This window comes from Phyllopteryx taeniolatus, chromosome 15 (assembly GCF_024500385.1).
Source record: "Phyllopteryx taeniolatus isolate TA_2022b chromosome 15, UOR_Ptae_1.2, whole genome shotgun sequence".
In the NCBI taxonomy this organism is placed as follows: Eukaryota; Metazoa; Chordata; class Actinopteri; order Syngnathiformes; family Syngnathidae; genus Phyllopteryx; species Phyllopteryx taeniolatus.
Window position 1 is genome coordinate 434,255 of NC_084516.1, and position 27,924 is coordinate 462,178.

Sequence of the window (27,924 nt, forward strand, 5' to 3'; positions counted from 1 at the left end):
TAGACACACATTACCAAAGTTTATTCACATTTAGTTTTTCACTCCTGCTAAAGAAGAAAATGTAGTACACGAATCATCACATCACATAAATATGACATTATTGTCATTATTGTGGACGGCACAATGGCCGACTGGTTAGCACATCTGCCTCACAGTTCTGAGGACCGGGGTTCAAATCCCGGCCCCACCTGTGTGGAGTTTTGCGTGGTTTTTCCCCGGGTACTCCGGTTTCCTCCCACATCCCAAAAACATGCATGGTAGGTTAATTAAATGAAGACCCTAAATTGTCCGTAGGTGTGAATGTGAGTGCGAATGGTTGTTTGTTTATATGTGCCCTGCGATTGGCTGGCGACCAATTCAGGGTGTACCCCGCCTCTTGCCCGAAGATAGCTGGGATAGGCTCCAGCACGCCCGCGACAATACCCTAGTGAGGATAAGTGGTAAAGAAAATGGATGGATGTCATTATTATGACATGAACAGATGAAAGGAATATTCAACTACTGCATTTACATATTTACACTCCATACAACGTGAGAAGGGCAGCAACACGTGATCAAGAAAAATTGAAAACAATGTCACTGCTCGTCAGCAGGGGGCAACAAAACAAACAAAACCTCCATGCAGGCTTTTCATGAGGTTGTCTTGAACATTAGCTTAGCATTCCTGTTAGCTTAGCATCGATTCAGCTCAGACTGACAGGCTTGTGGGAAGTGGGAGTTGTTTCTACAAAAATGATGTCATCGTCACAAGTGATCATAATTCTGTGTATGTGACAAAAAAACTCATAGCCATCATTGGCCTTGGCCTCTTTGTTCTACTTCCTGTCTTTCCTGTGGCAGCTTGGCCATGGCCCCGCCTACTTGGCCTCCACGCCAATGGGCATCAGAAGGGGGAGGGACATCAACTAGGCTATTTACATCACCTCCTCCCAAGGGGTGGGGCGTGGGCAGAGTTCTTCAAATGGAGACTTCATATTCACAAGAGTCCTGCACACAAAGCAGACGGGGGGGCTAGGCTAATGTTAATGATAAGCAAAAGCCACCGCCGCTCGCTCGCTCGCTCACTCACTCACCCCGCTGCCCGCCTCGTACAGCGGGTTGTCAATTTCGGCCTCCACGGTGATCTGCCGATAGGGGTGCTGGTACACCAGTGGCAGACCGAGGTTGGAGCCAGGGCGGCCCCTGAGAGAAAGTGATTTCACACAGAGGTTACTGTTATGTATGTCATTCAATCAGTGAAAAGTCGCGTGAATGCCCTACCGCATGGCCAGCAAGTAAATGCCTCCCAGCAGCACGGATATCAGCAGAACCAAGATGAACGCGACCAGTGCCAAACTGCCGCCGTCCACCACCGCGCCTACGCCACCGCCGGCACGTGACACTGATACACACACAGGCACAGTCGTCAACACACACACGGACAAACACACACACGCACACACTCACTCACCTTCCAAAGCATGGTTGGCAAAGCAGGCATGGTCAGCTGCAAAACATCAAGTCAAACATCAAGTTAATCGAGATAATATTGTTTTTTAATGCCTCTGAAATCATGAAAAATGAGGCCCGCCCTTATTATTTTTTATTTTATTTTATTTGTTTTATTCAGGCGGCACGGTGACCGACTGGTTAGAGCGTTAGCCTCACAGTTCTGAGGTGCGGGGTTCAATCCCCGTCCCCGCCTGTGTGGAGTTTGCATGTTCTCCCCGTGCCTGCGTGGGTTTTCTCCGGGCACTCCGGTTTCCTCCCACATCCCAAAAACATGCATTAATTGGAGACTCTAAATTGCCCGTAGGTGTGACTGTGAGTGCGAATGGTTGTTAGTTTCTATGTGCTCTGCGATTGGCTGGCAACCAGTTCAGGGTGTACCCCGCCTCCTGCCCGATGACAGCTGGGATAGGCTCCAGGACGCCCGCGACCCTAGTGAGGAGAAGCGGCTCAGAAAATGGATGGATGGATGGATGTTTTATTCAGTCTTGTTGTTATTTTTATTATTGTTGCTATTATACAGTAAGTTCCTTTCTTGTGTCTCTATTACATAGTTTTTCTTTACTCTGTGATATGGATTAGTGGATTAGTTTGGGAACCCCTCGAAGGTGCTGGATGGCTGCTTAGGGTGGAAGTCAGTGATGCCAGTGGAAGTCAGTGATGAGTTCTAGATCAAGGATGTGGCGGATTAGTACCCATGATATTTCTTCTGGACCATAGCCTTCCCAGTCCAACAGGTACTGAAGCAGATGAGAGGCCTCAATGAGAAAGTCGGACTCCCATCAATGAGTAGGAGGTGAGGTTGGACTGACCATCTGGATGGGATATGGTTGACAAATCTGGGAGCCAGCCTCCTGGAGTCCCCTGGAGAGGCAAATCTCAGGTGTCCAAACTGATGTGAGCTAAATTGGTGTAGCAGTGTACAGAGCACTGGAGAGAGGAGCGAGCTGAAATGGCAGAAGGTGTCGCTGTCCAAAGCATGAAAGAGTTCAGGCTGATGCCCAAAAATATGCTGGAAAGCGGATAATCCTGTGGCAGAGATGGTGAGCAAGTTAAGAGCGTGCTCTACCCACAGGAGCTGTGGAGACCTGGAGGAGGGGTTTCGGCACACCATACAGTGTAGGGCTGGCACAGTTGCATTGCTTCAAGCTCTGCCCCTTGTTGATCCTATAGGGAAGGGAGCCTCGTGGAACGCTCTCAGACTCAGACTACACCATGACAACGATTGGGAATCTCCTGCAGTCTCTGGCGTCAGCGGAGGTCAATCCAGGTGACTGACTCAATGACTCCATCCAACGGGTAGGGAATCTCATGGGAGAAAAGCTCGTCCTTGGTGACACCAGGCACATCATGTAAAGAAATGGGTCAATCAAGGCGACTGAGTTCCAACGGCCCAGACTGGCTCTGGTACATTCATTCAAGTATTCTTTCATTCATTCATTCAGAAGCTATTCATGTGTGTTTGGCTCATATTCGGCTCACCCCTGCAGATGGGCAGTGGGCCACTCCAGTAGGAGGGGCTTCCCTGGACGCACTTAATGGCAACGTCACCGACCAGCTGGTAACCATGGTAACAGACAAAGGCCAGCGTTTCCCCAGGCTCGAAGACGCGCTTGGACGTCACCTGGTAACCGTTGTCGGGGACGCCGGGGTTGGCACACAATAGGGAGTCCTTGGCTGCAACATTGCCAAACACGCAACAAACATCAGCCCTCCCTCATTCGCATTTAATTTGCATATCAAAGACTTCTTAGCAACAACCACACATGCATACAGAGACGCACACACACACATACACAATACATGTGGCTAAGTGACATTGGTTGTTATGTTGTAGTGGTTGCCTGGTTGTGTCGCTAGGTTCAGTTGTTTGCATGCAAGACTCCATGTTATGTTCTATATTGTCTTGCGGGACCACTTGCTGTTCCGATCAGTCATTTATTCTGTCAAACAAACAGGAAGTGATCTGAATCAGGAAGTGACTCACGGATGCATCGCGGGAGGTGCGAGGTCCACACGGGCGTCCCCGGCTCACGGCCGTAGCAGGTGAGGGTGGCGCCACCCTGTAGGATGTACCTGGGGCTGCATCGGTACCGGATGGTGGTCCCCACAAGCAGCTTGGAGTCTGACAGGGAGCGGGTGGCGTGCTCCACATGACCCGGATCCGTACAATACATGACTGGCACCACAGAAGAAGAACAAATTCGGAAACATGGGATGTGTTGGAATTCCCTCCCGATTGCCATCACTTATTCGGTCAGATTGGTTTTAATAATCGCGTCTGCAGATTCTACGAGGAAGACTTCACTGATTAAAAACAATATATTTTTTGCTACATTTGAAGGGTTAGGATTAAGGGTTCATTTAAATTCATTTAAATTAAGCTTAAGGGTTAGTTGAAGAGATTGTAGTTCTAGTATACTCACCTCTTATTAGTTTTTATTCACAAAGCATACTTGCCATTTCAGTGTAATTTTATAGTTATGTGAGAATTTCACTGAGTGCACTGTGTAGGAATCTTCAGTGGAGTTTTTAGTGTACAGTAGTCCCTCTTTTATTGCAGGGGTTACGTTCCAGACCACCGCTGCAATAGACCAAATCGGTGAAGTAGAGACCAATTTTTTGTATTATTTATTTATCAATTTATTTATTTTAAAGCTTCATGTGTACACTGAATAACCAACAATTGATATATGCCATTCATTTGTTCCAGCCCCATACTGTGCTCTCTCTGGCGTGCACGCCTTGGCCACCAGGGGGGCAATATAACACCGACTTGAAGACACACACAAAGAAGAGTTTCACAACCGACTCAGTAATGACAAGAAGTGACTGACTCTTCTGACAAAATGGTGGCTGTGCGCTCCACGAAAGGTCCAGCTGGCACGTGACGGTGGCGCCGCCCTGCAGGTCATATCCCGGGTCACACTGGTAGGTCACGCGGGCGCCGCGTACTGCCACGCCGTCGCTACGCGTTTTCCAGCCATTTTGGATCTCTGGAAGGTCAGTGCACGAGTCGTTGCGGGAAACCTCTGAGGATGGGAAATGCATGGTTAGCATGTTAGCATCTGGGCTAGCATTTGAAGATTAGTGAAGACGCGATGAGTTACACTAGTATTTGTGTATTAATGTGTGTGTGTCAATTTGTGTGTATATGCGTGTTTGTGATTGTGTTCATGTGAGTCGTGTGTCTATTAGTGTACGTGCGTCCATGTATGTGCATGTTTGTGTAGGTGTGTGTGACTCACACAGGATGAGTCGGTGTTTGTGTGGCCGTTGTGCGGAGTTCATTTAAGGACAAGCGGAACGTTTGTCAGTTTGTGCGACTATGCAATGGGACAGTGAGGCTAAATGGAGGTGGCGGTAGGAGCGAGCGCCCCTGCTCCTACTGAGGGGGTTGTTATGGGAAAGTGTGAGCAGATCAGCATGAATTAAACACAAAGTGACTGAAGAGGGAAACGAAAGATGAAGACTAACGACAACTTCTTGCCAAATGTCACGCTGACACTTTGCTTTGCCAGGCTGTGTTGTTAGGTTTTGGTATTGTGTGTGTGTGTGTGTGTGTGTGTATGTGTGTGTGCCTCACCCATGTAGTTGATGATGAAGCCCTCCCCTTTGCCCTGCACGAGTCCAGCCGGGTCCGAGTGGAAGGTGACACTGAGATCGGGGGTGCTGGAGAAGAGCTTGAAGGGGGTGCGTCCCCCCGCGTAGCGGCCCAGCAGGCGGGCGGCGCCGTCGTCGCCGTCCGTCACAGTCAGCAAGTCGCCGTCGCTGATGTTCAGACTGACACCGGAGAGAGAGGGGTCGTTGCTATAGATGCCAATGCTAACTGTCATCTGCAGGATGACATCACTTAGTCTTTGCTGAGGGTTGAAAGTGTCAGGGGGTCTAATACAATACGGCAATATATCAGTCAGTCAGTCCATCGGTCTGTTCAACTGTCCGTCTGTCTGTCTGTCAGTCTAACAATTAGTGGCTGTTGCTGTCCTCACAGCTGCACGTCGATGAGCACCCTCTTGTCTTCTTCGACGTGGACACTCCACGCACACTCCTCACCCTCGCCATACCACTCGGGCCAGTTGGGCGACAGGATGATGCCGCCGGGACCGCTCAGGTCGCCCCCGCACTGAGCTAAAACAGCAACAACAACAATTAAATAAAAACCTCACATCTGCAATGCTAAATGTTTGTATGTTATTTGTTCATAGGTTGCGTTGGTCGCCAAATTGTGTTAGCTGATAGGTTGTCGTAGTTGCTAGGTTAACTTGGTTGCTAAATTGCTCTGGTCACTAGGCTGTGTGGGTCGCTCAGTTGCACTGGTTCCTAGTTTAGATTAATTGCTAAATTTTGTTTGCTATTATGTTGCGTTGGTTGTCAGGTTGTGTCTTTCCTAGGTTGTTCTGGTTGTGTAAATCACTCAGTCGGTTCCTAGCTTACATTGGTTGCTAGATTAATTTGGTTGTTAGGTTCCGATTTTGTGTTGCTAGGTTCCTTTGGTTGCATTGCTCCGACACGACACGTCTGTTCTTGCGGGACCACTTCCTGGTTTTGTCGGTCACCTTTACAAAGCGGTTCGGTGTCGTTCCAGTACGGGTCTCTGGCACTGATGCACTCGATGACAGGCGGGCCCTGTTCAAGGGCATGACCGGGATCACAAGTGAACTGGACCACTGCGCCGACGCCGTACAGGGGGTCCGATGTGCTGAAATTGCCGTTCTGGAGGTACGGCTCGTAACAGCGACCTCGCTCGAAGGCTGGATGGGGATAAAAGAGGATAAAGTAGGCTGTGTTTGGAATCCTTCACTCATTCCCTACTCCACTATACTACATCACATCACTATATACGTTTGTGTGGTGTGGTCTCATTCTGTGTCCTGACCCGGTTGTCACAGGTCTAGGTCCCGCTCGTCTTCCGAATGAGATCACATCGCATTGTCAGGATAAAGGTTTGGGGCATTATTGATTGGGGAGGGATTCAAGTCAAGTTTATTTCGCGACAAAGGCAAACGAGCGTGGTTGGTTGTCGACAAGCTATATGTCGACGGCCAACTGTTTCGTGATGCCAACGTCACGCCCTGGCTCTTCTAGATAAGTACTTCTTTTGATCTGTTGCCATTATGAATTGTCAAAAGTGTATTGTATTTTGTTTCATTCTTTCCACTTTTGCTTAGATAAACAAAAACGGAATCACCCATGCCACCAGCATGAATTCTCACTCCTATCTCTCTGCTTTCCTGCTCTGCTTGTTTCCACACACACTAAATGCACAAGTCGCTCAAAACTCTTTTTGCAAACCACCTACCACACACCATATTATCCCCTGGTCAAGGTTTGTTTTCCTATGTTCAGTGTTTGCTCATTACCCTTCTACGTACCCTGGCTTTGCAGTACTTAAATATAGCATCTCTATCACCCTCTCTAAATAACATTTGTCAACACAATACCAAAAAATCTCCCGAAAACTGTCAGAAAAACAACAACAAAGATTGCATAGTACCAAATCTATTTAAAATTATGATACCCATTATATTTCACACTTAACATTCGTCTCTTGGAATGTCAATGGCATTCGATCACAGGAAAAGAAAATTAAGATGATGGATTATACCGCTAAATTTAAAACAGACCTCCTCTTATTACAAGAAACGCACCTTACTAAATCAGAAGAAAAATGCCTCATTGACTCGTATTTCACTCAGGTTATCTCGCCCTTTTATAACTGTAGACAAAGAGGAGTCTCAATACTCGTCCATAAAAGACTATTTTTTACAATAAATAGTACTGTAGCAGATCCAGAAGGCCGATATATAATTATACAGGCTACAATATTGAACAAGCTTTATACAATTGTCAATGTATACGCTCCAAATGAAGATGATCCAGCCTTTTTTCACATGCTCTTTTCACACTTCTCAAACTTGTCAGCCACTTCTACAATTATTATGGGAGGTGATTTTAACCTTACGCTAAATCCCCTAATAGATTGCTCAAATCTCAAAAATAGTAATCAGCCACAATGCTCCACTATACTAGAGCAGCAATATCTAGAAGACTTTGGTCTTGTTGACATATGGAGGCTGAAAAACCATACAAAAAGAGAATACACATTCTTATCAGTTCACCGCTCTTTCTCAAGAATAGATTTCTTTCTTTCAAACAATCCGGCAGCTCAAAGAATTACTCCCAAAATACATTCACTCATTATCAGCGATCACGCACCAATTTATCACACAGGGACCCACCCACCCCACACATGTCAGAGCCAGACGCCCCCCACAACCCGCAGGGCCCGCGATGCAGCCAGTCCCCGCCCAACCCGAGGGCGGGAGAGTGTCCCTTGTTTGTTGGAAAGGAGGCTGGATAGTGGCACCAGACAAGGGAACGATAAGGGCGGGGGGGTTGGCTGCCAAGGAGCAGACGCAGGCCGTGAGAGGTCAGCCCTAACACCAAGCAGTCATCCAGCCCGGGGGCCCCGGGCTCAGGAGCACCACCATGCAAGTAAGTGAGACCCCCCCTGTTACTGTGACCGCCAGGTCCCCGACTGACAGTCATTGGGCCTACCCAATGTGCCACCACCCCCTCGGCTCACTGACCTCTCCAGATTTTAATGCACCACACCACTCGGGGGCGTGGGGGGCACTGATACACGGGGTAGGGCCAATGACTGCCAGTCGGGGACCTGGCAGTCATAGTAACAGGGGCGGAGCTGGGTCTCACTTAATTGCACGGCGGTGCTCCTGAGGCCGGGACCCCCTGGGCTGGATGCCTGCCTGGTGTTGGGGCTGACCTCTCGTGGCCCACGGCTGCTCCTTGGGTTTCCCCCCTTATCGTTCCCTTGTCGGGTGCCCCTATCCACACTCCTTTCCAACAAACAAGGGACACTCTCCCGCCCTCGGGTTGGGCGGGGACTGGCTGCATCGCGGGCCCTGCGGGTTGTGGGGGGCGTCTGGCTCTGACATGTGTGGGGTGGGTGGGTCCCTGTGGCCCCCGCTGGGTGGCCAGTTGTCGGGGCGCCTTGGTGGAGCCGGTGGACCGCCCGGTTCCCTCGGTGTGGGACGTGTCCCGTCCGCCGGGTTGCTCTCGAGTGGACCGCTGGGCCTGATCCCGCCCCTCGATTGATTGGGTGGGGTCCTCAGCCTCCGTGGTGCGGCCACAGCAATTACAGGACACTTCTGTCAGTCTTTGTGCATGTAAAACGGTATCAATTAACTTGTATGTATCCGCAGGCACACACCCCTCGTATTCTTTCACTGGGTGTGGGGTCACGCACTTACTGCGACAAATAACTGTATGCAAATCGCTTGTGTATCCCCTCACTTATACTCTCGTCCTTTAGACTTTTATAATTTGCATAATTAGTCCCACCACATTTCAGTTGTACAGCCGGGTTCATGACACTCTCAGAGGGCTTGAATTTGATGAATTTAATGTTAGAAGGAAATTGACCTCCTTGCAATCAGAGCTGCCTGTGTGACATCACCTGCCATAGATTTTCTGATGCTTCATTTTTCTGGTTCTGTGTTTACAACCCGTATTGTCCCTTTGCCATAGCCCCTCATTTATTCTTTATGTTATCAGTAGTGTAGTTAATAAAACCTTTTTATATAAAGAGCTTTCTGCATGTACGATACCGTACGGCAGTGGTCTCCAACCAACGGACATCGGGTACCGGGCCGAACCCCCCTCCATCGACGATTAGCTTCATGAATGCAGCCATTTCTATTTGTTATCAAACACGTGCTTTTATTTTGAAAATGTTGACACTGGAAGTTTGCCTGCTACTGTGTCTGGGTAAGCTTGACGCCAAGTGTTGTCATGTCACTTCTGTGTACATTTGCCTGTGAATTACTTTTCTTGGGGTTACAGCAGTATGAATTTACATGATCAAGAAGTTTGTTGAACATCACGTTTTGGACTGTGAAGATTACTGCCGTTGCATGAGAAGCGGGCTAAAGTGGTCAGTATTACGTTGCATCGTCATTGATGTCATTTCCTCCCTTTTGCCAGAAGAAGGGGAAGATTCAGGTCACATTCTTGCAATTTTTTTCACACGGAATGGCCTAAAAATGGCGCCCCCCCAATGCGGCAGTTTCAAAGTATTTTTTAGAAATAAAAACTGTCAATTTAAGTACAGCATCAGATAAAGAAGATATGGACATTTACAACATAACAGGAAATTTTGACATTTAGGGTTTACTTCCGCTTTAACGATCAATTTACGCTATGCTAGTGAATATTCTCATTCATTCAGGTTGTTGTATTTGTGAGGACTAGCATGGACTGATGAAGCCTACTCGGATGAGAGGCAAGATGTCTTCTAAGACAACCTGAACAGTCCAGTTGCGATGGATTCAACGTCCTGAGAATCACTTTATAGGGAATTTTAAATAGTGGACGATACAGTTCAATCACCATTCAATTTAAAAATAAGTTTTGGAACACTACTTGTGTGCTGCTAAGGACGTTATTGCTCTAGCATAATTACAATGTACCGGATCAACGTCAGCTGGTGGACCTTTCGTAATAAATATCGGTCTGAGGGTCGGAAACATTTGGACCATGTTGATATCGATGCTAACCTTCATAGCGGATGTTGAATCCCGTGTTTTGGTCTGGCTGATCCATGAAGAACTGGATCTTCACGACAGGACCCTCGCTGATTACCCCCTCAAAAGGGACATGTCCACTCCGACCCGAGTCGAACAGCACCACAGAACCGACATCCAGGCCGCTCCACAGAACCAGCCTGGCCGGAAAACATCTTCAACAACTTCTTGCTGTGGTTCCGAGGATGCGGTTTTGACCCACCTGTCCGAGGGTCCGAGCAGGAGGCGCTCCAGGTGCAAGTGCAACCTCTGCTCCTTGGCGGCCTCCAGGGACCAGGAGCACGAGTGAACTCTGGTGACGTTGGACCAGTGGTAGGGTGAGGGGGACAGGACCCTGCCCAGAGTGGCGTTCTTCACGGTGCCACCGCAGAGAGCTAGAGAGCGGACGTTGCTATAGTGACTCGTACTCAATGAAAATAGGGCCCCCAAGCCTTTAGTCTGAAAATCCCTAGCCCTTAGTCTGTAGCTCCTAGACCCAAATCCCTAGCCCTCCCGGGCAACACTGACCTCTACAGGTGGGCTCCTTCTTGTTCCATACCGGCCGAGAGGCGTTAACACAGGTGAGCAGCGGTTCCCCTTGCAGGTGGTAGCCCATGTGGCAGTGGAAGCGGGCGGTGCCCCCGGGTAGTAGGTCCAACACAGACACTTCCCCAAAGTGGGGTCTCTTGGGGAGCAAACAACTCAGACGAAAGACTAGCAGACAGCAAGGAAACAACAACAAAAAACAAATATTAGCATTCACTTTCACTTTCACTAGGTTGTGTTTCTACGTTGTGTTGGTTGCTTGGATATGTTTTTACTAGATTGATTCTTTATGGATCAGAATCAGAATCATCCTCATTTGCCAAGTATGTCAAAAACACAAGGAATTTGTCTCCAGTAGTTGGAGCCGCTCTAGTACGACAACAGACAGTCAATTGACATACAATTTGTTTGAGACATAAACACAAAACAAAACAAAAAAACACAATCACTGAGCAATAAAAGGTTGCTAGTAATCTGGTAATGCCGGTACAATTATTATTGTTTTTTAATATTTTTGACAATTGTGTAAAAAGATGCAGAGTCCTCGAGCAATTACAGCAGTTTGAAATGACTAATAGAACAATAGTCCGGTGCAATTACCATTGTAAAAAGGGCGCCGATACTTCAAGAAATGCATGGAGTTTAAAGTGACTAGTAGTGCGATAATCTGGGACAATGTCCTTCCATCCATCCATTTTCCGTACTGCTTCACTTCACTAGGGTCAGGGCGTGCTGGAGCCTGTCCCAGCTATCTTCGGGTGAGAGGCGGCGTACACCCTGAATTGCTCACCAGCAAATCACAGGGCACATGTCGATTGTGCAAATGTTGGAGATGTCCCCCATGTGAGGGTCAATGACCCCAAATCCCTAGGATGTGTGAGTTTCAGGTGTATTGTTTTTCTAGGTTGTGCTGCTTAGTTATGTTGCTTGTTTGGTTGCTGTGGTTGCTATGTTACGTTGGTCACTACGTTACCTTGGTTGCCAGGTTATGTTGCTGTTGTTGTATTGGCTAAAGGATTGTGTTGGTTGCTAGATAACATTGGTTGCTAATTTGTGTTGTCGCATGGTCGTGCGGTTGCTAGCTGTTGCTAGCATGTGCTGGTTGCTCGGTGTGTTGGGCTCTAGATGGTGTTGCTTGGTTGTGTTTGTAGCAGAAGTGCCTCAAAATGAACATGAATTTTTTTCGGTTGTTCTGGTGGTTGCTGCGGTATGTTGGTTACTCGGTTACATTGGTTTCCAGGTTGGGTTGCTCGGTGACAACGGTTGTTATGTTGTGTTGCAAGGGAACGAGTATTCTTATTTAAGGATGTCATTGTCAGAAATGCTTTTGATCCCTTTGTCTTGTGTGTGTATGTGATGTGTTGTTGTTTATACCCTACACACACAAGTGTGTATGACTACATAGCTGCTACACACAAGCACGCAGGAGACTTGACGAGCGCTAACTAATGAAGGCTGTATTAAGAAGCGTGTTAAGTGATGTGTTGACGGCATGCAATTACCACATTAACATCAACATAAACATCCCTTGAGCACTGCATGAGTGTGTGTATGTTTGTGTGTGCATGTGTGTTCGTGTGTGTGAGTGTGCGTGAATTTGTGCGTATATGTACTTGTGTGTGTGTGTGTGTGCGCGCGCGCGCACGAGCTCACTCTGGTAGTGCAAAAGGAAGGCTCCAATGTTGCTGATGTTGCGCGTGGATCCGTAGAAGACACTCAGCGTGTTGCTGGGGCTGCGGATGACCTGACCCTCCACCAGCAGCGTCTGATTGGCCAGCACCAGCCAGGCCCCGCTCTCGGCCACGCCCCTGATGGACAGCTGCTCGCCGTCCGACAGGTTTGCACTCTTCACCTGAACGCACGAACAACAGCGGCGGACACATCAGAACGGGTACAATGCAGACAAAAGTATTGGGACAGCGGCATGGAGGAACTCTGCGCACGTGTGTCGGTCCACCCGTAGTTTACTGACGCTGGCCCGGCACAGATTTCATAAATAAATAGGATGAAATCCAGCGATGAAATCACCACAATATTGCTTTAAAATATGTAATATTAATAATTTATTATTATCAATATTATATAATATTTCATATTTTTAGTTTTGTCGCATTTTTGCGTATGTCACATGAAGTCACGTTAAATCCTTCTCATAAGGAATGGCTTGAAAAAGATATTAAGCCCAGAAAAAAATGTATCTGTACTTTGCCACGTTCAGAGCCAGCTATATGAACTAGTACTATTTGGTTTTGATCAAGGAGTGTGGATAAATTGAGCGGCTGCATCGATCTCACCTGATTCAGTGACGTGCGCCGCACTACGCATAGCGTTCGCAGGCATTTTGGCCACAGAGACTGCATACTTCACTATTTCATCCACAGGGACATATCAAACTATAAATATCGTTCAGTATTGTTGTAAATGTGTACTGTATAAACTTTATTGGAAGTTAATTGGCTAATCGTTTTTCGCCAAGACAATCTGGCAACGCAGCGCAGTCTTTTTGACTTTGGAGTAATGAATAAGAATAAAGGCAGCAAGAATACTGCACCGGGTGGTCCAAGAGCACCATCTTCCCAAATTGAGAAACATAACTGCAGAAAAGCATCTAAAGATGAGTATGACACAAAAAGACCGAAACGTTTAGAAAGTCATGGCTGCAGAGGTGTCCGGGAATTATTTTTTTTTTTAAATGTCTCCTCTACTTTAAGCCCTGTGTGGAGAACAGACAAATTAGTGACCCCAGTAGCGCACTGGCTGTGGAAAGGTCCTCCTACAGGACCCAGCGACTTGATGCCCATTGGAGGTGCTTGCAGCACAATCAATCAATGCCTCCACCACCAACAATGCACCACCACAGGAAGGACCTATGGATGACATGTTAAAGGCCATGACCGCTGAGCACAAGAATATCATGAAAAATTTTGTGTTGAAAATTTCAAGAGCCGTTCAGTGCCCTTACGCACCTGTTGTCATTACAGATAAAGAATGGCTCTGACCTGTCAGAGTTGATCAGCTACAAGTCAGACAATGTCACCGAGAACTTGAAGAATTGAAGGATGTGATTAAAAAAAAAAATACAAACAATCTCATTTTTCCCCCAAAGCTCAGCGGGCAGTGTCACGAGATGCCAAATTTCTCAAACCTAAGCATGTAGATAGCATCTGCTGGACGCCCCACTTGCCCTGTGCTCTCAAAAGCCTCGTCCCTTCTTATAAAGTGTTGCTGATACATTTTGAGCATGTTGCACAAGCAGCCCCGTATATGGCAACAACCAAAACAGCTGAAAGGATTGTCTGTACCCCCCCTACCCACCCTTGAGGACTTGCACGCTGCCAAAACTAAGACGAGAGGGTGCAAAATCCTCTCGGACCCTCCGCATCCCGGTCACCGGCTCTTCCGGCTCCTTCCCTCAGGTAGGCGCGACCGATCAATGCAAACTAGAACTAGCAGACATTCCAACAGCTTCTTCCCTCTTGTGATCAACTTCTTAAACACCTAACCTACAATTCCATCACAACATGCTGGCAATTTTTTGACTTGAGTTCATTGTCACATTTCTGTGGGGGCAATTATATATTACTCGTGCACTCGCTGTAGTAGTCTCGCCATGCTGCACTATTTGCATATCTGTTGTTGACCAATACTGGCCACTCATGCCAGAGTAGCATCTGCTCCATTTGTACACTGACTGTGGAGTATCTGCAACATTTGCACAATCAACATTGTCCCAGATTATCGCGCTACTCGTCACTTTAAACCGCATACACTCCTTGAAGTCTCGCCGCCCTTTGCACAATGCTCATTGCACCGGACTACTGCAATATTAGTCATTCGAACTGCTCTAACTGCTAGAAGACTCTACATCTTTGTACAGTTGTCAAAAAAACAAAAACAAAAAATGTACCGGCATTACCAGATAACTATTAACCCTTTATTGCTCAGTGACTGTTTTTTGTCAATGTCTTTATGTCTCAAAAGTGTTCTCTGTCAACTGACTGTCTGCTGTCGTACTAGAGCGGCTCCAACTACCGGAGGAAAATTCCTTGTGTGTTTTTCTGACATACTTGGCAAATAAAGATGATTCTGATTCTGATTTTGATTCTGATACAGATGATTCTGATTCTGACCTTCCTGCTCAACAGGTTTGAGCCCCTCATGGAAGGCATTAAACACAACACCATCAAAGATGAATGGACCCGTGGGGAAAGCATGGAGTGGGAACAGAAACATGGTATACAGGTGGCGCGGTAGAAAGGTTTGAGAACATTCTCCGCCTCTATGAAATAACCACTGTTCTGCCTGTCTTTTCAGCCATATGTGAGTGTGGCTTCAACTGTTTTAAGCCAATTAAATCTAACTGGCGGAGTAATCTGACCACAGAACAATTGGACCAGCGCATGGTTGTGACGCTAGAAGGACCATCTTATGAGGATTATGACGCTGAACGGGCTGTGAACCAATGGTGGGCAGCTGGGTAATGTAAGAAGAGGCCACTCTTTGAGAAAGCATCAGCTGCTGCAGATCACAATGAGGAGGATGACCTTCTGAATTTTCTTGTTCATCATGAAGAACATTGAAAGCTTAAACGGAATGAAAATATTGCTGCATGTGTCACTCTTTTCTTTCTCATCTACCTTGCTCCTGTCCCTTCTGGAATTGGATGCCCTTTTCACAAATGACCAGCTGGGGTAACCACAGGTTTGGAGGGCCTCCCTCACGTCTGTGCTCTTTCTCTTTGGCCTGTGGACTGGTTGGAATGTTACCACCTCTGTGTTGTAGGCTATGGATAACGCCCAGTCTGTGTTCCAGAGGGTGGTGTGAGTCCAAAAGTAAGTATTGGTCAGTGTGTGTAGGTTTTCTGGAAACCCCAACACGGCGGCCCCTGTCGTCTCCAATGTGGACATCACAGTACAAAAAAGCTAACCTATTGTCTGTGCAGCAGGACAGTTTGAAATAATCCCTATGCTTATTTTTTATTTTTATTTTTTAGCTATTCTGATGTTTATTGAAAATGCAGTCGGACAGAAAAGGATTTTAGGGGACTGACAGAGGGACAGAACGGACAGGGGGAAGAGCGGTGCGAACCACAGCAGAACAATAGTTAGACAATCTAGATATTTGACCACAAGTAACGTTACAACAGTCAAATCGTGTTCTTATTTATGGATTGGGGGGGGGGGGGGACATGCAACAACTAACCAAGAGAACAAGATGAGAGAGGACAGAAAAGGGCAGGACAGGATGTGGGAAATGAGCAAGGCAGTGCTACAGATGAGTGGGGCGGTGGGATGCTTTAATAGTGTCTCAGCACCTGTAAGAACCTGTGAGTTGATGTCTTATATCCTCACGTGTGAACTTGAGGTTATTGTCCACTGAGTTCATGTACTCAGTGAAGGCTTGCACTTCTTGTCTTTTGAACCCATGTGTCATCCACATATCTGTACCAATGACTTAGCTGCACTTCCAAGAGAGACAGCACTCTTTTGAGAACAAAAATGTGTATATTGTGGACAGGGAAGACAGATGGTTTGAAAGAGGGGTGAGAGAGGCCATATACAGTCCCCTCCAAACGTATTGAAACAGCAAGGTCAATTCCTTTGTTTTTGTTGTATACTGAAGACATTTGGGTTTCAGATCAGCTTTCTAGAATTCCAGCTTTCATTTCAAGGTATTTACATCTACAACCCCAATTCCAATAAAGTTGGGACGTTGTGTTAAACATAAATAAAAACAGCGTACAATGATTTGCAAATCATGTTCGACCTATATTTAATTGAATACAAGATATTTAATGTTCAAACTGATAAACGTTATTGTTTTTAGCAAATAATCATTAACTTACAATTTGATGGCTGCAACACGTTCCAAAAAAGCTAGGACAGGGTCATGTTTACCACTGTGTTACGTCACCTTTTCTTTTAACAACATTCAATAATTATTTGGGAACTGAGGACACTAATTGTTGAAGCTTTGTAGGTGGAATTCTTTCCCATTCTTGCTCGATGTACAGCTTCAGCTGTTCAACAGTCCGGGGTCCCCGTTGTCGTATTTTACGGTTCATAATGCGGCACACATTTTCAAATGGGAGACAGGTCTGCACTGCAGGCAGGCCACTCTAGTACCCGCACTTTTTTACTATGAAGCCACGCTGTTGTAACACGTGCAGAATGTGGTTTGGCATTGTCTTGCTGAAATAAGCAGGGGCGTCCATGAAAAAGACGTCGCTTGGATGGCAGCATATGTTTCTCCAAAACCTGTATGTACCTTTCAGCATTAATGGTGCCTTCACAGATGTGTAAGTTACCCGTGCCAATCGGCACTAACACAGCCCCATACCATCACAGATGGCCCATGACAGTCCAGATGGTTCTTTTCCTCTTTGGCCCGGAGGACACAACGTCCACAATTTCCAAAAACAATTTGAATTAACTGTATTTACTGACATTGGTTTTCTTTACTGTTCCTGAGCCCATGTGGTAATATCCTTTACACATTGATGTTGGTTTTTGATGGGGCCTTGCCGCTTACAGGCAGTGATTTCTCCAGATTCTCTGAATCTTTTGATGATATGGACCGTAGATGATGAAATCCCCAAATTCCTTGCAATTGTACGTTGAGGAACATTGTCCTTAAACTGTTCGACTATTTTCTCCCGCACTTGTTGACAAAGAGGTGAACCTCGCCCCATCTTTGCTTGTGAATGACTGAGCAATTCAGGGAAGCTCCTTTTCTACCCAATCATGGCATTCCTCAACTTTCTCAGTCGTTTTTACCACCTGTCCCAGCTTTTTTGGAACGTGTTGCAGCCATAAAATTCTAAGTTAATGATTATTTGCTAAAAACAATAAAGTTGATCAGTTTGAACATTAAATATCTTGTCTTTGTAGTATATTCAATTAAATTTAGGTTGAACATGATTTGCAAATCATTGTATTCTGTTTTTATTCATGTTTAACACAACATCCCAACTTCATTGGAATTGGGATTGTAGATGTGTTCAACAACTCAGGACAGAACACCTTTTGTTTGAAGCCACCCACTTGTCAAGTGAGCAAAAGTATTGGAACAGACATGATTAAATGAACTTAAAGTGAATAACATTTAATATTTGGTGGGATAACCCTTCACCCGACTGTTGCTTTTCCAGGCCTTTACTGCAGCCTCTTTCAGTTCTTGTTTGTTTCTGGGGGTTTCTCTCTTCAGGAGAAAAATGCATGCTCTATTGGGTTAAGAGTGACTTGGCCACTCTAAGAACTTCCACTTTTCCCCCCTGAGGAAGTCTTTTGTTGTGTTGGCAGAGTGTTTTGGGTCATTGTCCTGTTGCATGATGAAGCTTCTCCCGATTAGTTTGGATTCATTTTTCTGTAAACTGCCAGACGAAAATGGTTTTGTAGACTTTCTAATTCATTCTGCTGCTACCATCATGAGTTACATACTAGTGAGTTAGTACTAGTGAGCCCGTTCCAGAAGCAGCCATAACATGACCTCCAGCATGCTTCACAGATGCGCTTGTGTGTTTTGGATCATAAGCAGATCCTTTCTCTCTCCATACTTTGGCCTTTCCGTCACTTTGGTAGAGGTTCATCTTGGTCTCATCAGTCCAGAACACCTTGCTCCAAAACCTTTGTAGCTCATCTCTGTACTGCTTTGTAAAATCCAATCTGGACTTCTGATTCTTTTTGCTGATGAGTGGTTTGCATCATGTGATATTTCTTCTCTCAAAGTCTTCTTCGAACAGTGGATTGTGATACCTTCACCCCTGCCCTGTGGAGGTTGGCAAACCATATTGCCTGGCAATTCAAGAAAAATACATCCAAACTAATTGGGAGAAGCTTCATCATGCTTGTGTATATTTGTGAGTGTGTGTATGTGTGTGTGTGCATGTGTGCACGTGCATTTGCGCGTGCATGCATGTGTGTGTACCTGCAGCTCGACGCCGTAGCCCGCGTAGACCGTGATGGTGTACGTGCAGCATATGTCGCCGGCCGAGAGAATTGCGTCTGACGAGTCGATGTAACCTTCAGGCTGCGTGAAGGTCACAGAGCAGCTGGAAGCTTCTGGGGGGACGAAAATAGGATTTTATCAATCCATATAGTCGACCTAAATAGTAACTCTAAAAATCCCTTTGTAGTGATTGGGGAGACGGGAATGAGTGAATGATTCCAAACGCAGCGACTGCTTCATGTCACTGAGGCCCATCCACACGGTACGCGCATGCACATGATTTTCATAGAGCGGACCTGATTAGCGCCAAAAAAAAGTCCAGTGAAATCCATTTATAGCGATTCGGGAGTTGGGAATGAGTGAATGATTGATTTAATCATCAATCATTCATCATTCCTGACTCCCAAATATAAAAGCCGGCGGCACGGTGGCCGACTGGTTAGAGCGTCAGCCTCACAGTTCTGAGGGCCCGGGTTCAATCCCCGGCCCCGCCTGTGTGGAGTTTGCATGTTCTCCCCGTGCCTGCGTGGGTTTTCTCCGGGCACTCCGCTTTCCTCCCACATCCCAAAAACATGCATTAATTGGAGACTCTAAATTGCCCGTAGGTGTGACTGTGAGTGCGAATGGTTGTTTGTTTGTATGTGCCCTGCGATTGGCTGGCAACCAGTTCAGGGTGTACCCCGCCTCCTGCCCGATGATGGCTGGGATCGGCTCCAGCACGCCCGCGACCCGCGTGAGGAGAAGCGGCTCAGAAAATGGATGGATGGATATATAAAAGCCAGAAAGGGGCGTGGTCAATGTGTCAAGCAATGAGATCACACCTGATGATGATGCTGATGCGTCCAAATCTGGGGGCGTGGCCTCATCCTTTACCTCAGGCGCACGTGTTGGTGTGTGCGTGAGCGCGAGTGTGGGTCCTGGAGGTGGGGGGCTCCGCTCCTCCTGCCGGGGTGCTCCATAGAGTGGTGGCGGTGTGGGGGAGGGGGCGCCCCTTGCCTTCTGCTGAGCGCTTTCTGCTGGCCAACCTGCAAACTGCACCAAGGACAACACCCTGGCCTCACTTTTTTCTGCACACACACACACCCACACCAAATATTTTTATGTACATGTACTGTATTTGTGTACATAATTTATACATTATACAATTAGACATTAATATATATATCTATATATATAGATATATAGATATATATATATATAGTGCTGTGAAAAAGTATTGCCCCCTTTCCCACTTTAATGTGCAAGATCATCAAACAAATGTAAATAGACAATTGTAACCCAAGTGAACTTCAAATTCTGTTTTTAAATGCTGATTTCATTTATGAAGGAAAATAACTATTCAAAGTTCCCTGACCCTGTGTGAAAAAGTAATTACCCCTTTTTTAAATCATGAATTAATTGTGGCCAATCACAATTTCTGGTTAATTTTCTCTGATTACCTCCAGACCTGTTCAATCAACAAATGACTTCAACAGAATCTGTCCTGACAAAATCAAGTCGGACAAAAGATCTAAAAAAGCTGCGACAAAATGACGCGGTCCAAAGAAATTCCCGAACAGTCGAGAAATAAAGTAATTGACATCTATCAGTTTGGACAGGGTTACAAAAGACATTTCTAAAGCTTTAGGATTCCATTATCCTCACATGGCGAAAACATGGAACAGTGGTTAACCTTCCCAGGAGTGGTCGGCCTCCAAAGATTACCCCGAGAGAACGGGAACGACTCATCCAGGAGGCCACAAAGGAACTCAGGACAACTTGGAAAGAACTGCAGACCTCCCTTGCCTCAGTTAAGGTCAGTGTTCATAACACAACAATAAGAAAGAGACTGGGCAAAAATGTTCCAAGGCCAAAACTGCTGACCAAAAACAACATAAAGGCTTGTCTTACTTATGGGGGGGAAAAAAAAAAAAACTAAAGACATTTGGGAGAATATTATATGGACTGACGAGATGAAAGTTGATCTTTTTGGAAGGTGTAGTCTCGTTTCATCTGGCATAAATGTAGCACAGCATTTCAGAAAAAGAACATCATACCAACTGTCAAACATGGCGGTGGTCATGTGATGATCTTGGGCTGCTTAATTCCTTCAGGACCTGGACAACTGTGATTGATGGAACCATGAATTCTTCTCTTTAACAGAACTTCTTTTGTTGACTTCCGCCATCATTTTGACTTACTGCGCATGTGCAGTTGTACAGCAGCCACAAGCTGATCATATGGCTCACGGAGCCCTTCGCATGATAATCTCCGCGGATAAAGCATCTGGTGAGGAGGAGCTACACAAATGCTCATGGCAGACTGCGACCCTAGCAGATGAGTTGGATCAAGTTATATAAGATTCATTCAACATCAACAATCGTGGCAGATGATTGACGAGAGCGAGCCAGCTACCATTAACTAGCTGACTTGTTAGAAGCAGATGTTACCAGCCAGCGTAGATTTACGCATTTTACGGCATCGAGACCATTTTAAAACAGAGCACGGCCACGATGCAGCAAGGGATCCTGGTTCAAGTAATAGCTTTTGGCAATAGCTTTTTCCGGAGGGAAAAACGGTTGCTAAAACGCACCTAACCGGGAGGCTATAGATATGTGTCAAAGAATGAAATAATGAAATTGGATCCTTCCTTTGTTTGGCAATGATGTCTTTATTTCGGAATACTATACATACAACCCTAATTCCAATGAAGTTGGGACGTTGTGTTAAACATAAAGAAAAACAGAATACAATGATTTGCAAATCATGTTCAACCTATATTTCATTGAATACGCTACAAAGACAAGATATTTAATGTTCAAACTGATAAACTTTATTGTTTTTAGTAAATAATCATTAAATTAGAATTTTATGGCTGCAACACGTTCCAAAAAAGACTGAGAAAGTTGAGGAATGCTTATCAAACACCTGTTTGGAACATCCCACAGGTGAACAGGCTCATTGGGAACAGGTGGGTACCATGATTGGGTAGAAAAGGAGCTTCCCTGAATTGCTCAGTCATTCACAAGCAAAGATGGGGCGAGGTTCACCTCTTTGTGAACAAGTGCGTGAGAAAATCGTCCAACAGTTTAAGGACAATGTTCCTCAACGTACAATTGCAAGGAATTTAGGGATTTCATCATCTACGGTCCATAATAGCATCAAAAAGTTCAGAGAATCTGGAGAAATCACTGCCTGTAAGCGGCAAGGCCCCATCAAAAACCGACATCAATGTGTAAAGGATATTACCACATGGGCTCAGGAACAGTTCAGAAAACCAATGTCAGTAAATACAGTTCGGCGCTACATCCCTAAGTGCAAATTGAAACTCTACTATGCAAAGCAAAAGCCATTTATTAACAACACCCAGAAACACCGGCGGCTTCTCTGGGCCCGAGCTCATCTAAGATGGACTGATGAAAAGTGGAAAAGTGTTCTGTGGTCCGACGAGTCCACAATTCAAATTGTTTTTGGAAATTGTGGACGCTGTGTCCTCCGGGCCAAAGAGGAAAAGAAGCATCTGGACTGTTATGGATGCAAAGTTCAAAAGCCAGCACCTGTGATGGTATGGGGCTGTGTTAGTGCCAATGGCATGGGTAACTTACACATCTGTGACGGCACCATTAATGCTGAAAGGTACATACAGCTTTTGGAGAACATATGCTGCCATCCAAGCAACGTCTTTTTCATGGACGCCCCTGCTTATTTCACCAAGACAATGCCAAACCACATTCTGCACGTGTTACAACAGCGTGGCTTCATAGTAAAAGAGTGCGGGTACTAGATTGGCCTGACTGCAGTCCAGTCTCCCATTGAAAATGAAGCATCATGAAGCGTAAAATACGACAACGGAGACCCCGGACTGTTGAACAGCTGAAGCTGAGAATGGGAAAGAATTCCACCTACAAAGCTTCAACAATTAGTGTCCTCATTTCCCAAATGTTTATTGAATGTTGTTCAAAGAAAAGGTGATGTAACGCAGTGGTAAACATGACCCTGTCCTAGCTTTTTTGGAACGTGTTGCAGCCATCAAATTGTAAGTTAATGATTATTTGCTAAAAACAATAACGTTTATCAGTTTGAACATGAAATATCTTGTCTTTGTAGTGTATTCAATTAAATATATGTTGAACATGATTTGAAAATCATTGTATTCTGTTTTTATTTAGGTTTAACACAATGTCCCAACTTCATTGGCATTAGGGTTTTATATATATATATATATATATATATATATATATATATATATATATTATATATATATAGGCAGGAGAGCATTACAGAGACAGTGAATGCACACACACACGGACCACAAACCACTTTCTTGTGTCCTAGTTTGGACCAAAAAAAACACGCTCACACACAAATGTACACACTTTTCCAAACAGGCCTGATGATGATGAAGATGATGATGATGATGATGATGAAGATGACTATGATGATGACGCGCAGTTTTTCACATTTTCATCAAGCCATCCAGACATGAAAGTCAAGATTTGTGAAATGAAAATGATCCTTTATAATTAAAATTTTATTTCTCACTTCTGTAGATTTGAACAACAACAATTATACATTACATTAGCTTTTAGAGGCTTGCAGGCATCCCGACCTGCAAATTTACACATGCACACGACAGTAAGACGATTCCACAAAAGTTGTTTGAACATGGAAGTGTGTGTGCTGGTGTCTGTGTGGTCGTCATGGCAACCGACTGCCGAGGGTTTGACAGCCAGAAGAAAAAGCGAAAGTCGTCTGTCAAACATTCTAATCCTCTCGGGGATTATGCTCCCAAAAGAGAGGGAAACGTTCCCGATTTGCCACTGTGCATGTGTGTGCGCGCGCGTGCGTGCGTGCGTGTGTGTGTGCGTTAGCCGAGATTAGCGAGGATTAAAAAAGCGCTAATGTCACTTTTAGTGCTGCGATTAGCAGTAAGTGAAGATGCTGCAAAAGTGTGCGTGTTTGTTAGCCATGACACTCTCCTCAGTCCTCCCCCACACTCTCCTTAAGCACACCCAAATCCATCGTAGCAAAGGGGGCTTAATGGGAAATAAATATTTCTGTTTAATCTCACAAAACATTTTTTTACACGACCTGAAAAAATACATCTATTTCAGCTATGCTAGCGCATATGCTTATGAGTTTATACAGCTAATGCTAACAATGCTAACAGCCATGCTAATAAACATTATTATGGAATCGTGCACCACAATAGCAAAGTTGTTAATAAGCACTTAATGGTAGCCATGCTAATAATAATAATAATAATAACACTGATACGGCTAATGAACTTAAAGCGTCACCGAGGGATCCCTCAAGGCGTTCTTTTCGTATTCTTTGATCTTTTTATTTAAAGATAAGAAAAAAGTGTTTTGGGTATAACTTGACAAAGAGTCAATTTGGACGTGTAATCTAGCGCACACGCCATCCCGCTAAGCAGCTAGCGCGCGCTCAATAGAACAGACGCCAGGAAGCAAACATAGAAATAAATTCACGAGAATTTCATCCAGCAGCTCAGAAAACCTTTCAAGGAGACTTAGCATAGCTTAGCAGTTGAGCATAAATACAAATGTTGTGTGTCGTTGTGATGGTGACACAAACAGTTAGAGATACTACGTGCTCCGCGCGAGTAGGACCAAGCGTCTGAACGGCGATCACATGACCTTCACGTAGTTTCGCAGTTTAGCATCGCTTAGCACAGTAGCCCTCGGTGACTTTGCAAAATAAATCATATTAATTGAATTTCAATTTGTTTTTATTTTAGTTTGTTTGTTTTTTATGGGAGTGTATTGCTGCCACAGGGAGAAAAAAATAGTTCAGTATGAACTTCATTATCATTATCATTATAACGTGATAAAGTTCACGTTTTCACTTTATAGCATTTTAAATTTCACATTATGACTTGATAAACTTCATGTTTTAATGTGATCAATTTCATGTTTTAACGTGATAAGGTTAATCCTTTAACGTGATAATTTTAACGTGATAAGTTTCACCTTTTAACGTGGTAAGTTTCACGTTATAACGTGATAAATGTCACGTTTTAATGTGAGAAGTTTTACGTTTTAATGAGAGAAATTTCACATTTCGACGTGATATGTTTTTTTGTTTTTTTTTGTCCTGTTCGGCCGTTAGGTCAAGCAGAATGGAAAATCTGTTTCCCTTTCATGCCGGAACAGTTTTACTGTGTCACAGTGGAGTTTTTAAGCTTCCGCTGTGGTATTATAATTGAGGTTTATTGAGAATCAGACAAAAGAAAAAAGCACTAATTGTAAACAGGATGAGAGAAGTCAATCATTACATTATCTACAACATTGAAACATTAAATATGAGTGCTGCACCCTGTGAGGGAATGACAGGACAAGGACAGGACAAGATAGAACAGGACAAGGACAGGAGAAGAAGCATGCGGGACAAGGGTCGTGAACCCGGCTGTACAACTGAAGTGTGGTGGCATTCATTATGTAAATTATCTAAGTCTACAGGACGAGAGTATAAGTGAGGAGATACACACGCAATTTGCATATTCATGAGTTCTTTGTCGCAGTCAGTGCGTGACCCCACACCCAGTGAAAGAGTCCTAGAGGTGTGTGTCTGCGGATACATGCAAGTGAATTGATACCGTTTTACACGCGCAAAGACTGACAGAAGTGTCCTGTAATGACTGCGGCCGCATCGCGGCGGCTGAGGACAGTTCCTTCGACCTCATGATTCTCATTTGCGCTGACATGCACTGTGAGCTGTAAGGTCTTCTATAGACAGGTGTGTGGCTTTCCTAATCAAGTCCAATCAGTATAATCAAACACAGCCGGACTCCAATGAAGGTGTAGAACCATCACAAGGATCATCAGAAGAAATGGACAGCACCCGAGTTCAATATATGAGTGTCACAGCAAAGGGTCTGAAGACTTATGGCTGTGTGATATTTCAGTTTTTCTTTTTTTATAAATCTGCAAAAATTCCATCCATTTTCTGAGTCACGTCTCCTCACGCGGGTCGAGGGCGTGCTGGAGCCCATCGCAGCTATCATCGGGCAGGAGGCGGGGTACGCCCTGAACTGGTTGCCAGCCAATCGCAGGGCACATACAAACAAACAACCATTCACACTTCACAGTCACACCTACGGGCAATTTAGAGTCTCCAATTAATGCATGTGAGGAAAGCGGAGTGACCGGAGAAAACCCACGCAGGCACGGGGAGAACATGCAAACTCCACTCAGGCGGGGCCGGGGATTGAACCCGGGTCCTCAGAACTGTGAGGCAGACGCTCTAACCAGTCGTCCACCGTGCCGCCCGCAAAAAAATTCAACAAATGTTTTTTTTTTCCTGTCAAGATGGGGTGCTGTGTGTACATTAATGAGGGAAAAAATGAACTTAAATGATTTTAGCAAATGGCTGCAATATAGCAAAGAGTGAAACATTTAAGGGGGGCTGAATACTTTCCGTACCCAATATGAATAGTTAATTTTTTCGGCCATCCTTACAATAAATCACAACAAAACAGGTTCTGTGAATGTACATAAAAGGAGAGGGAAAAAAACATCATACAACCGGATCACACAACTCTACAAACATCAGTGACCGAAAATGCGCAGTGCTTATTATTGCCTGTCCTTTACACTTCTAAAAGTCAAGAGTAGAAGTAAAAATAACCGAGATACACAAAGTGGTTGCAAAGGTGTACACACCCTCTTATAACCGGAGATGTGGCTGTGTTCACAATGAACCAATCACAGTGAGACTCGCTCAACAACATGCACCTGCCGACATTGCTCTGGTTCATCCCAAATCAAGTCCAGATGATCTAGTCGGCTTTTCCTGACATTTTTAGCGCAAGTCTGAAGGTTTTGTGCTAACCCTGACTGCTATTGGGAACTGTTCATATTTCCCCCCACTGACATTGGCTGGCGACCAGTCGACGGATGTCTGTCAGTTTTCCACGGAGGTGTTCCAAATGTTGGGACCAGTTGAGGATTTGCATGTCTGTGTGCAATCGGTCGTACCGAATGAATTGACCGCAGGGACCCTCTCCACACGCCCCCCGCGCCCGCGTTCACCGCAGCGCATGTTTACATCCACGCGCGCTGCGGTGAACGCGCTGCAGAGCGAAGCGAGCACGCAGGTGGGGTCGTCCACGCGGCAGCTGGAGCTCAAACACACGCACACAACCGATGTCTGACCTGCACGCGCCGTGACGCAGCTGCACGCCAGCCACAGGAACACGCACGTGCGCCGAGACATCAAGACGTCCAAGGCGGGGGTCCTCAGTACGGGGGTCCGCGGGAGGATCTGTTGGCACGTGCGACCGGAACTCGAATGTCCTCGTGCGGGTGCAGCTTCCTGCGGCGTCCTCCCTCGCTCAACCTCACACGCGCACACACGTACACACACGCCCCCCTTCTCTGTAGCTCTCGTTTTCTTTCTTTCTCTCTCTCTCTCTCTCTCTCTCTCTTTCTGTCACTTTCTTTCACTCTATCTCTGATCGGTGCATAATGCTAACACACTGTATACCGCCGCATATCCGGGCTTTTGTTATTCGTGGATTCCCTTATTTTGGGGAACCTATCCCCCGTTATTGGCGGAACTTCCCACTTAAACAAAAACAAGAAGAAAATAAGGCGCCACGGTGTCCGACTGGTTAGAGCGTCTGGCTCACAGTTCTGAGGAGCGGGATTCAATCCCCGGCCCCGCCTGTGTGGAGTTTGCATGGTCTCCCCGTGCCTGCGTGGCTTTTCTCCGGGCGCTCCGCTTTCCTCCCACATCCCAGAAACATGCGTGCTCGGTTGATTGACAACTCTAAATCGCCCGTAGGTGTGAATGTGAGTGCGAATGGTTGTTTGTTTGTGCCCGATGATAGCTGGGATAGGCGAGCACGTCCGCAACCCTAGTGAAGAGAAGCGGCTCAGAAAATGGATTGACATATATATATATACATTATATATATATATATATATATATATATATATATATATATATATATATATATACACACACACAGAGGTTGGTAGAGTAGCCAAATATGTACTCAAGTAAAGGGTACTTTGGAATAATATGACTCAAGTAAAAAGTAGTCATCACAATATTTACTTGAGTAAGAGTTAGAAAGTACTCAATGAAAAGACTACTCAAGTAAAGAGTATATTTTTTTTAATCAGAGCATGAACATCAAATAAAATCAAATCAAAGATTAATAATATATGGGAATCGACACACGCGTTTAAATGTTGAACTCCCCAAAAACCAACAACACATACATTGGGTCCTACAGAAACATCATTTGCTTTATTCACTTAAATGACTTCATGAAGAAGGTGTTTGCTGAACAGACTTATTGTGTGCCATATCCACTGCCAAAACAACAATAGAAACACAGAGATAAACA

The 27,924-nt window shown here is 45.3% G+C and overlaps 1 protein-coding gene across 5 annotated transcripts; it reads right to left on the reverse strand.

The window, feature by feature from the left end:
* On the reverse strand, window positions 1-26,954 carry LOC133465006 (seizure 6-like protein). Of its 5 annotated transcripts, none has more exons than XM_061747298.1 (17): window positions 26,723-26,954; window positions 19,388-19,633; window positions 18,546-18,676; window positions 12,273-12,471; window positions 10,602-10,787; window positions 10,297-10,468; window positions 10,068-10,249; window positions 6,048-6,242; window positions 5,481-5,619; window positions 5,075-5,271; window positions 4,326-4,520; window positions 3,476-3,667; window positions 2,971-3,165; window positions 1,451-1,486; window positions 1,261-1,381; window positions 1,074-1,182; window positions 1-1,016 (listed from the first exon to the last, which is right to left on the reverse strand). In XM_061747298.1, the coding sequence occupies exons 1-17, from the start codon at window positions 26,781-26,783 to the stop codon at window positions 915-917; spliced, it is 2,658 nt and encodes an 885-aa protein (XP_061603282.1). In that variant the 5' UTR covers window positions 26,784-26,954; the 3' UTR covers window positions 1-914. The 5 variants fall into 5 exon arrangements, with proteins under 5 accessions (XP_061603282.1, XP_061603283.1, XP_061603281.1 ...); XM_061747299.1 differs by having other exon boundaries at window positions 10,068-10,234; window positions 18,546-18,679; window positions 26,723-26,953; XM_061747297.1 differs by having other exon boundaries at window positions 18,546-18,679; window positions 26,723-26,953.
* Window positions 26,955-27,924: the final 970 nt, after the last annotated feature.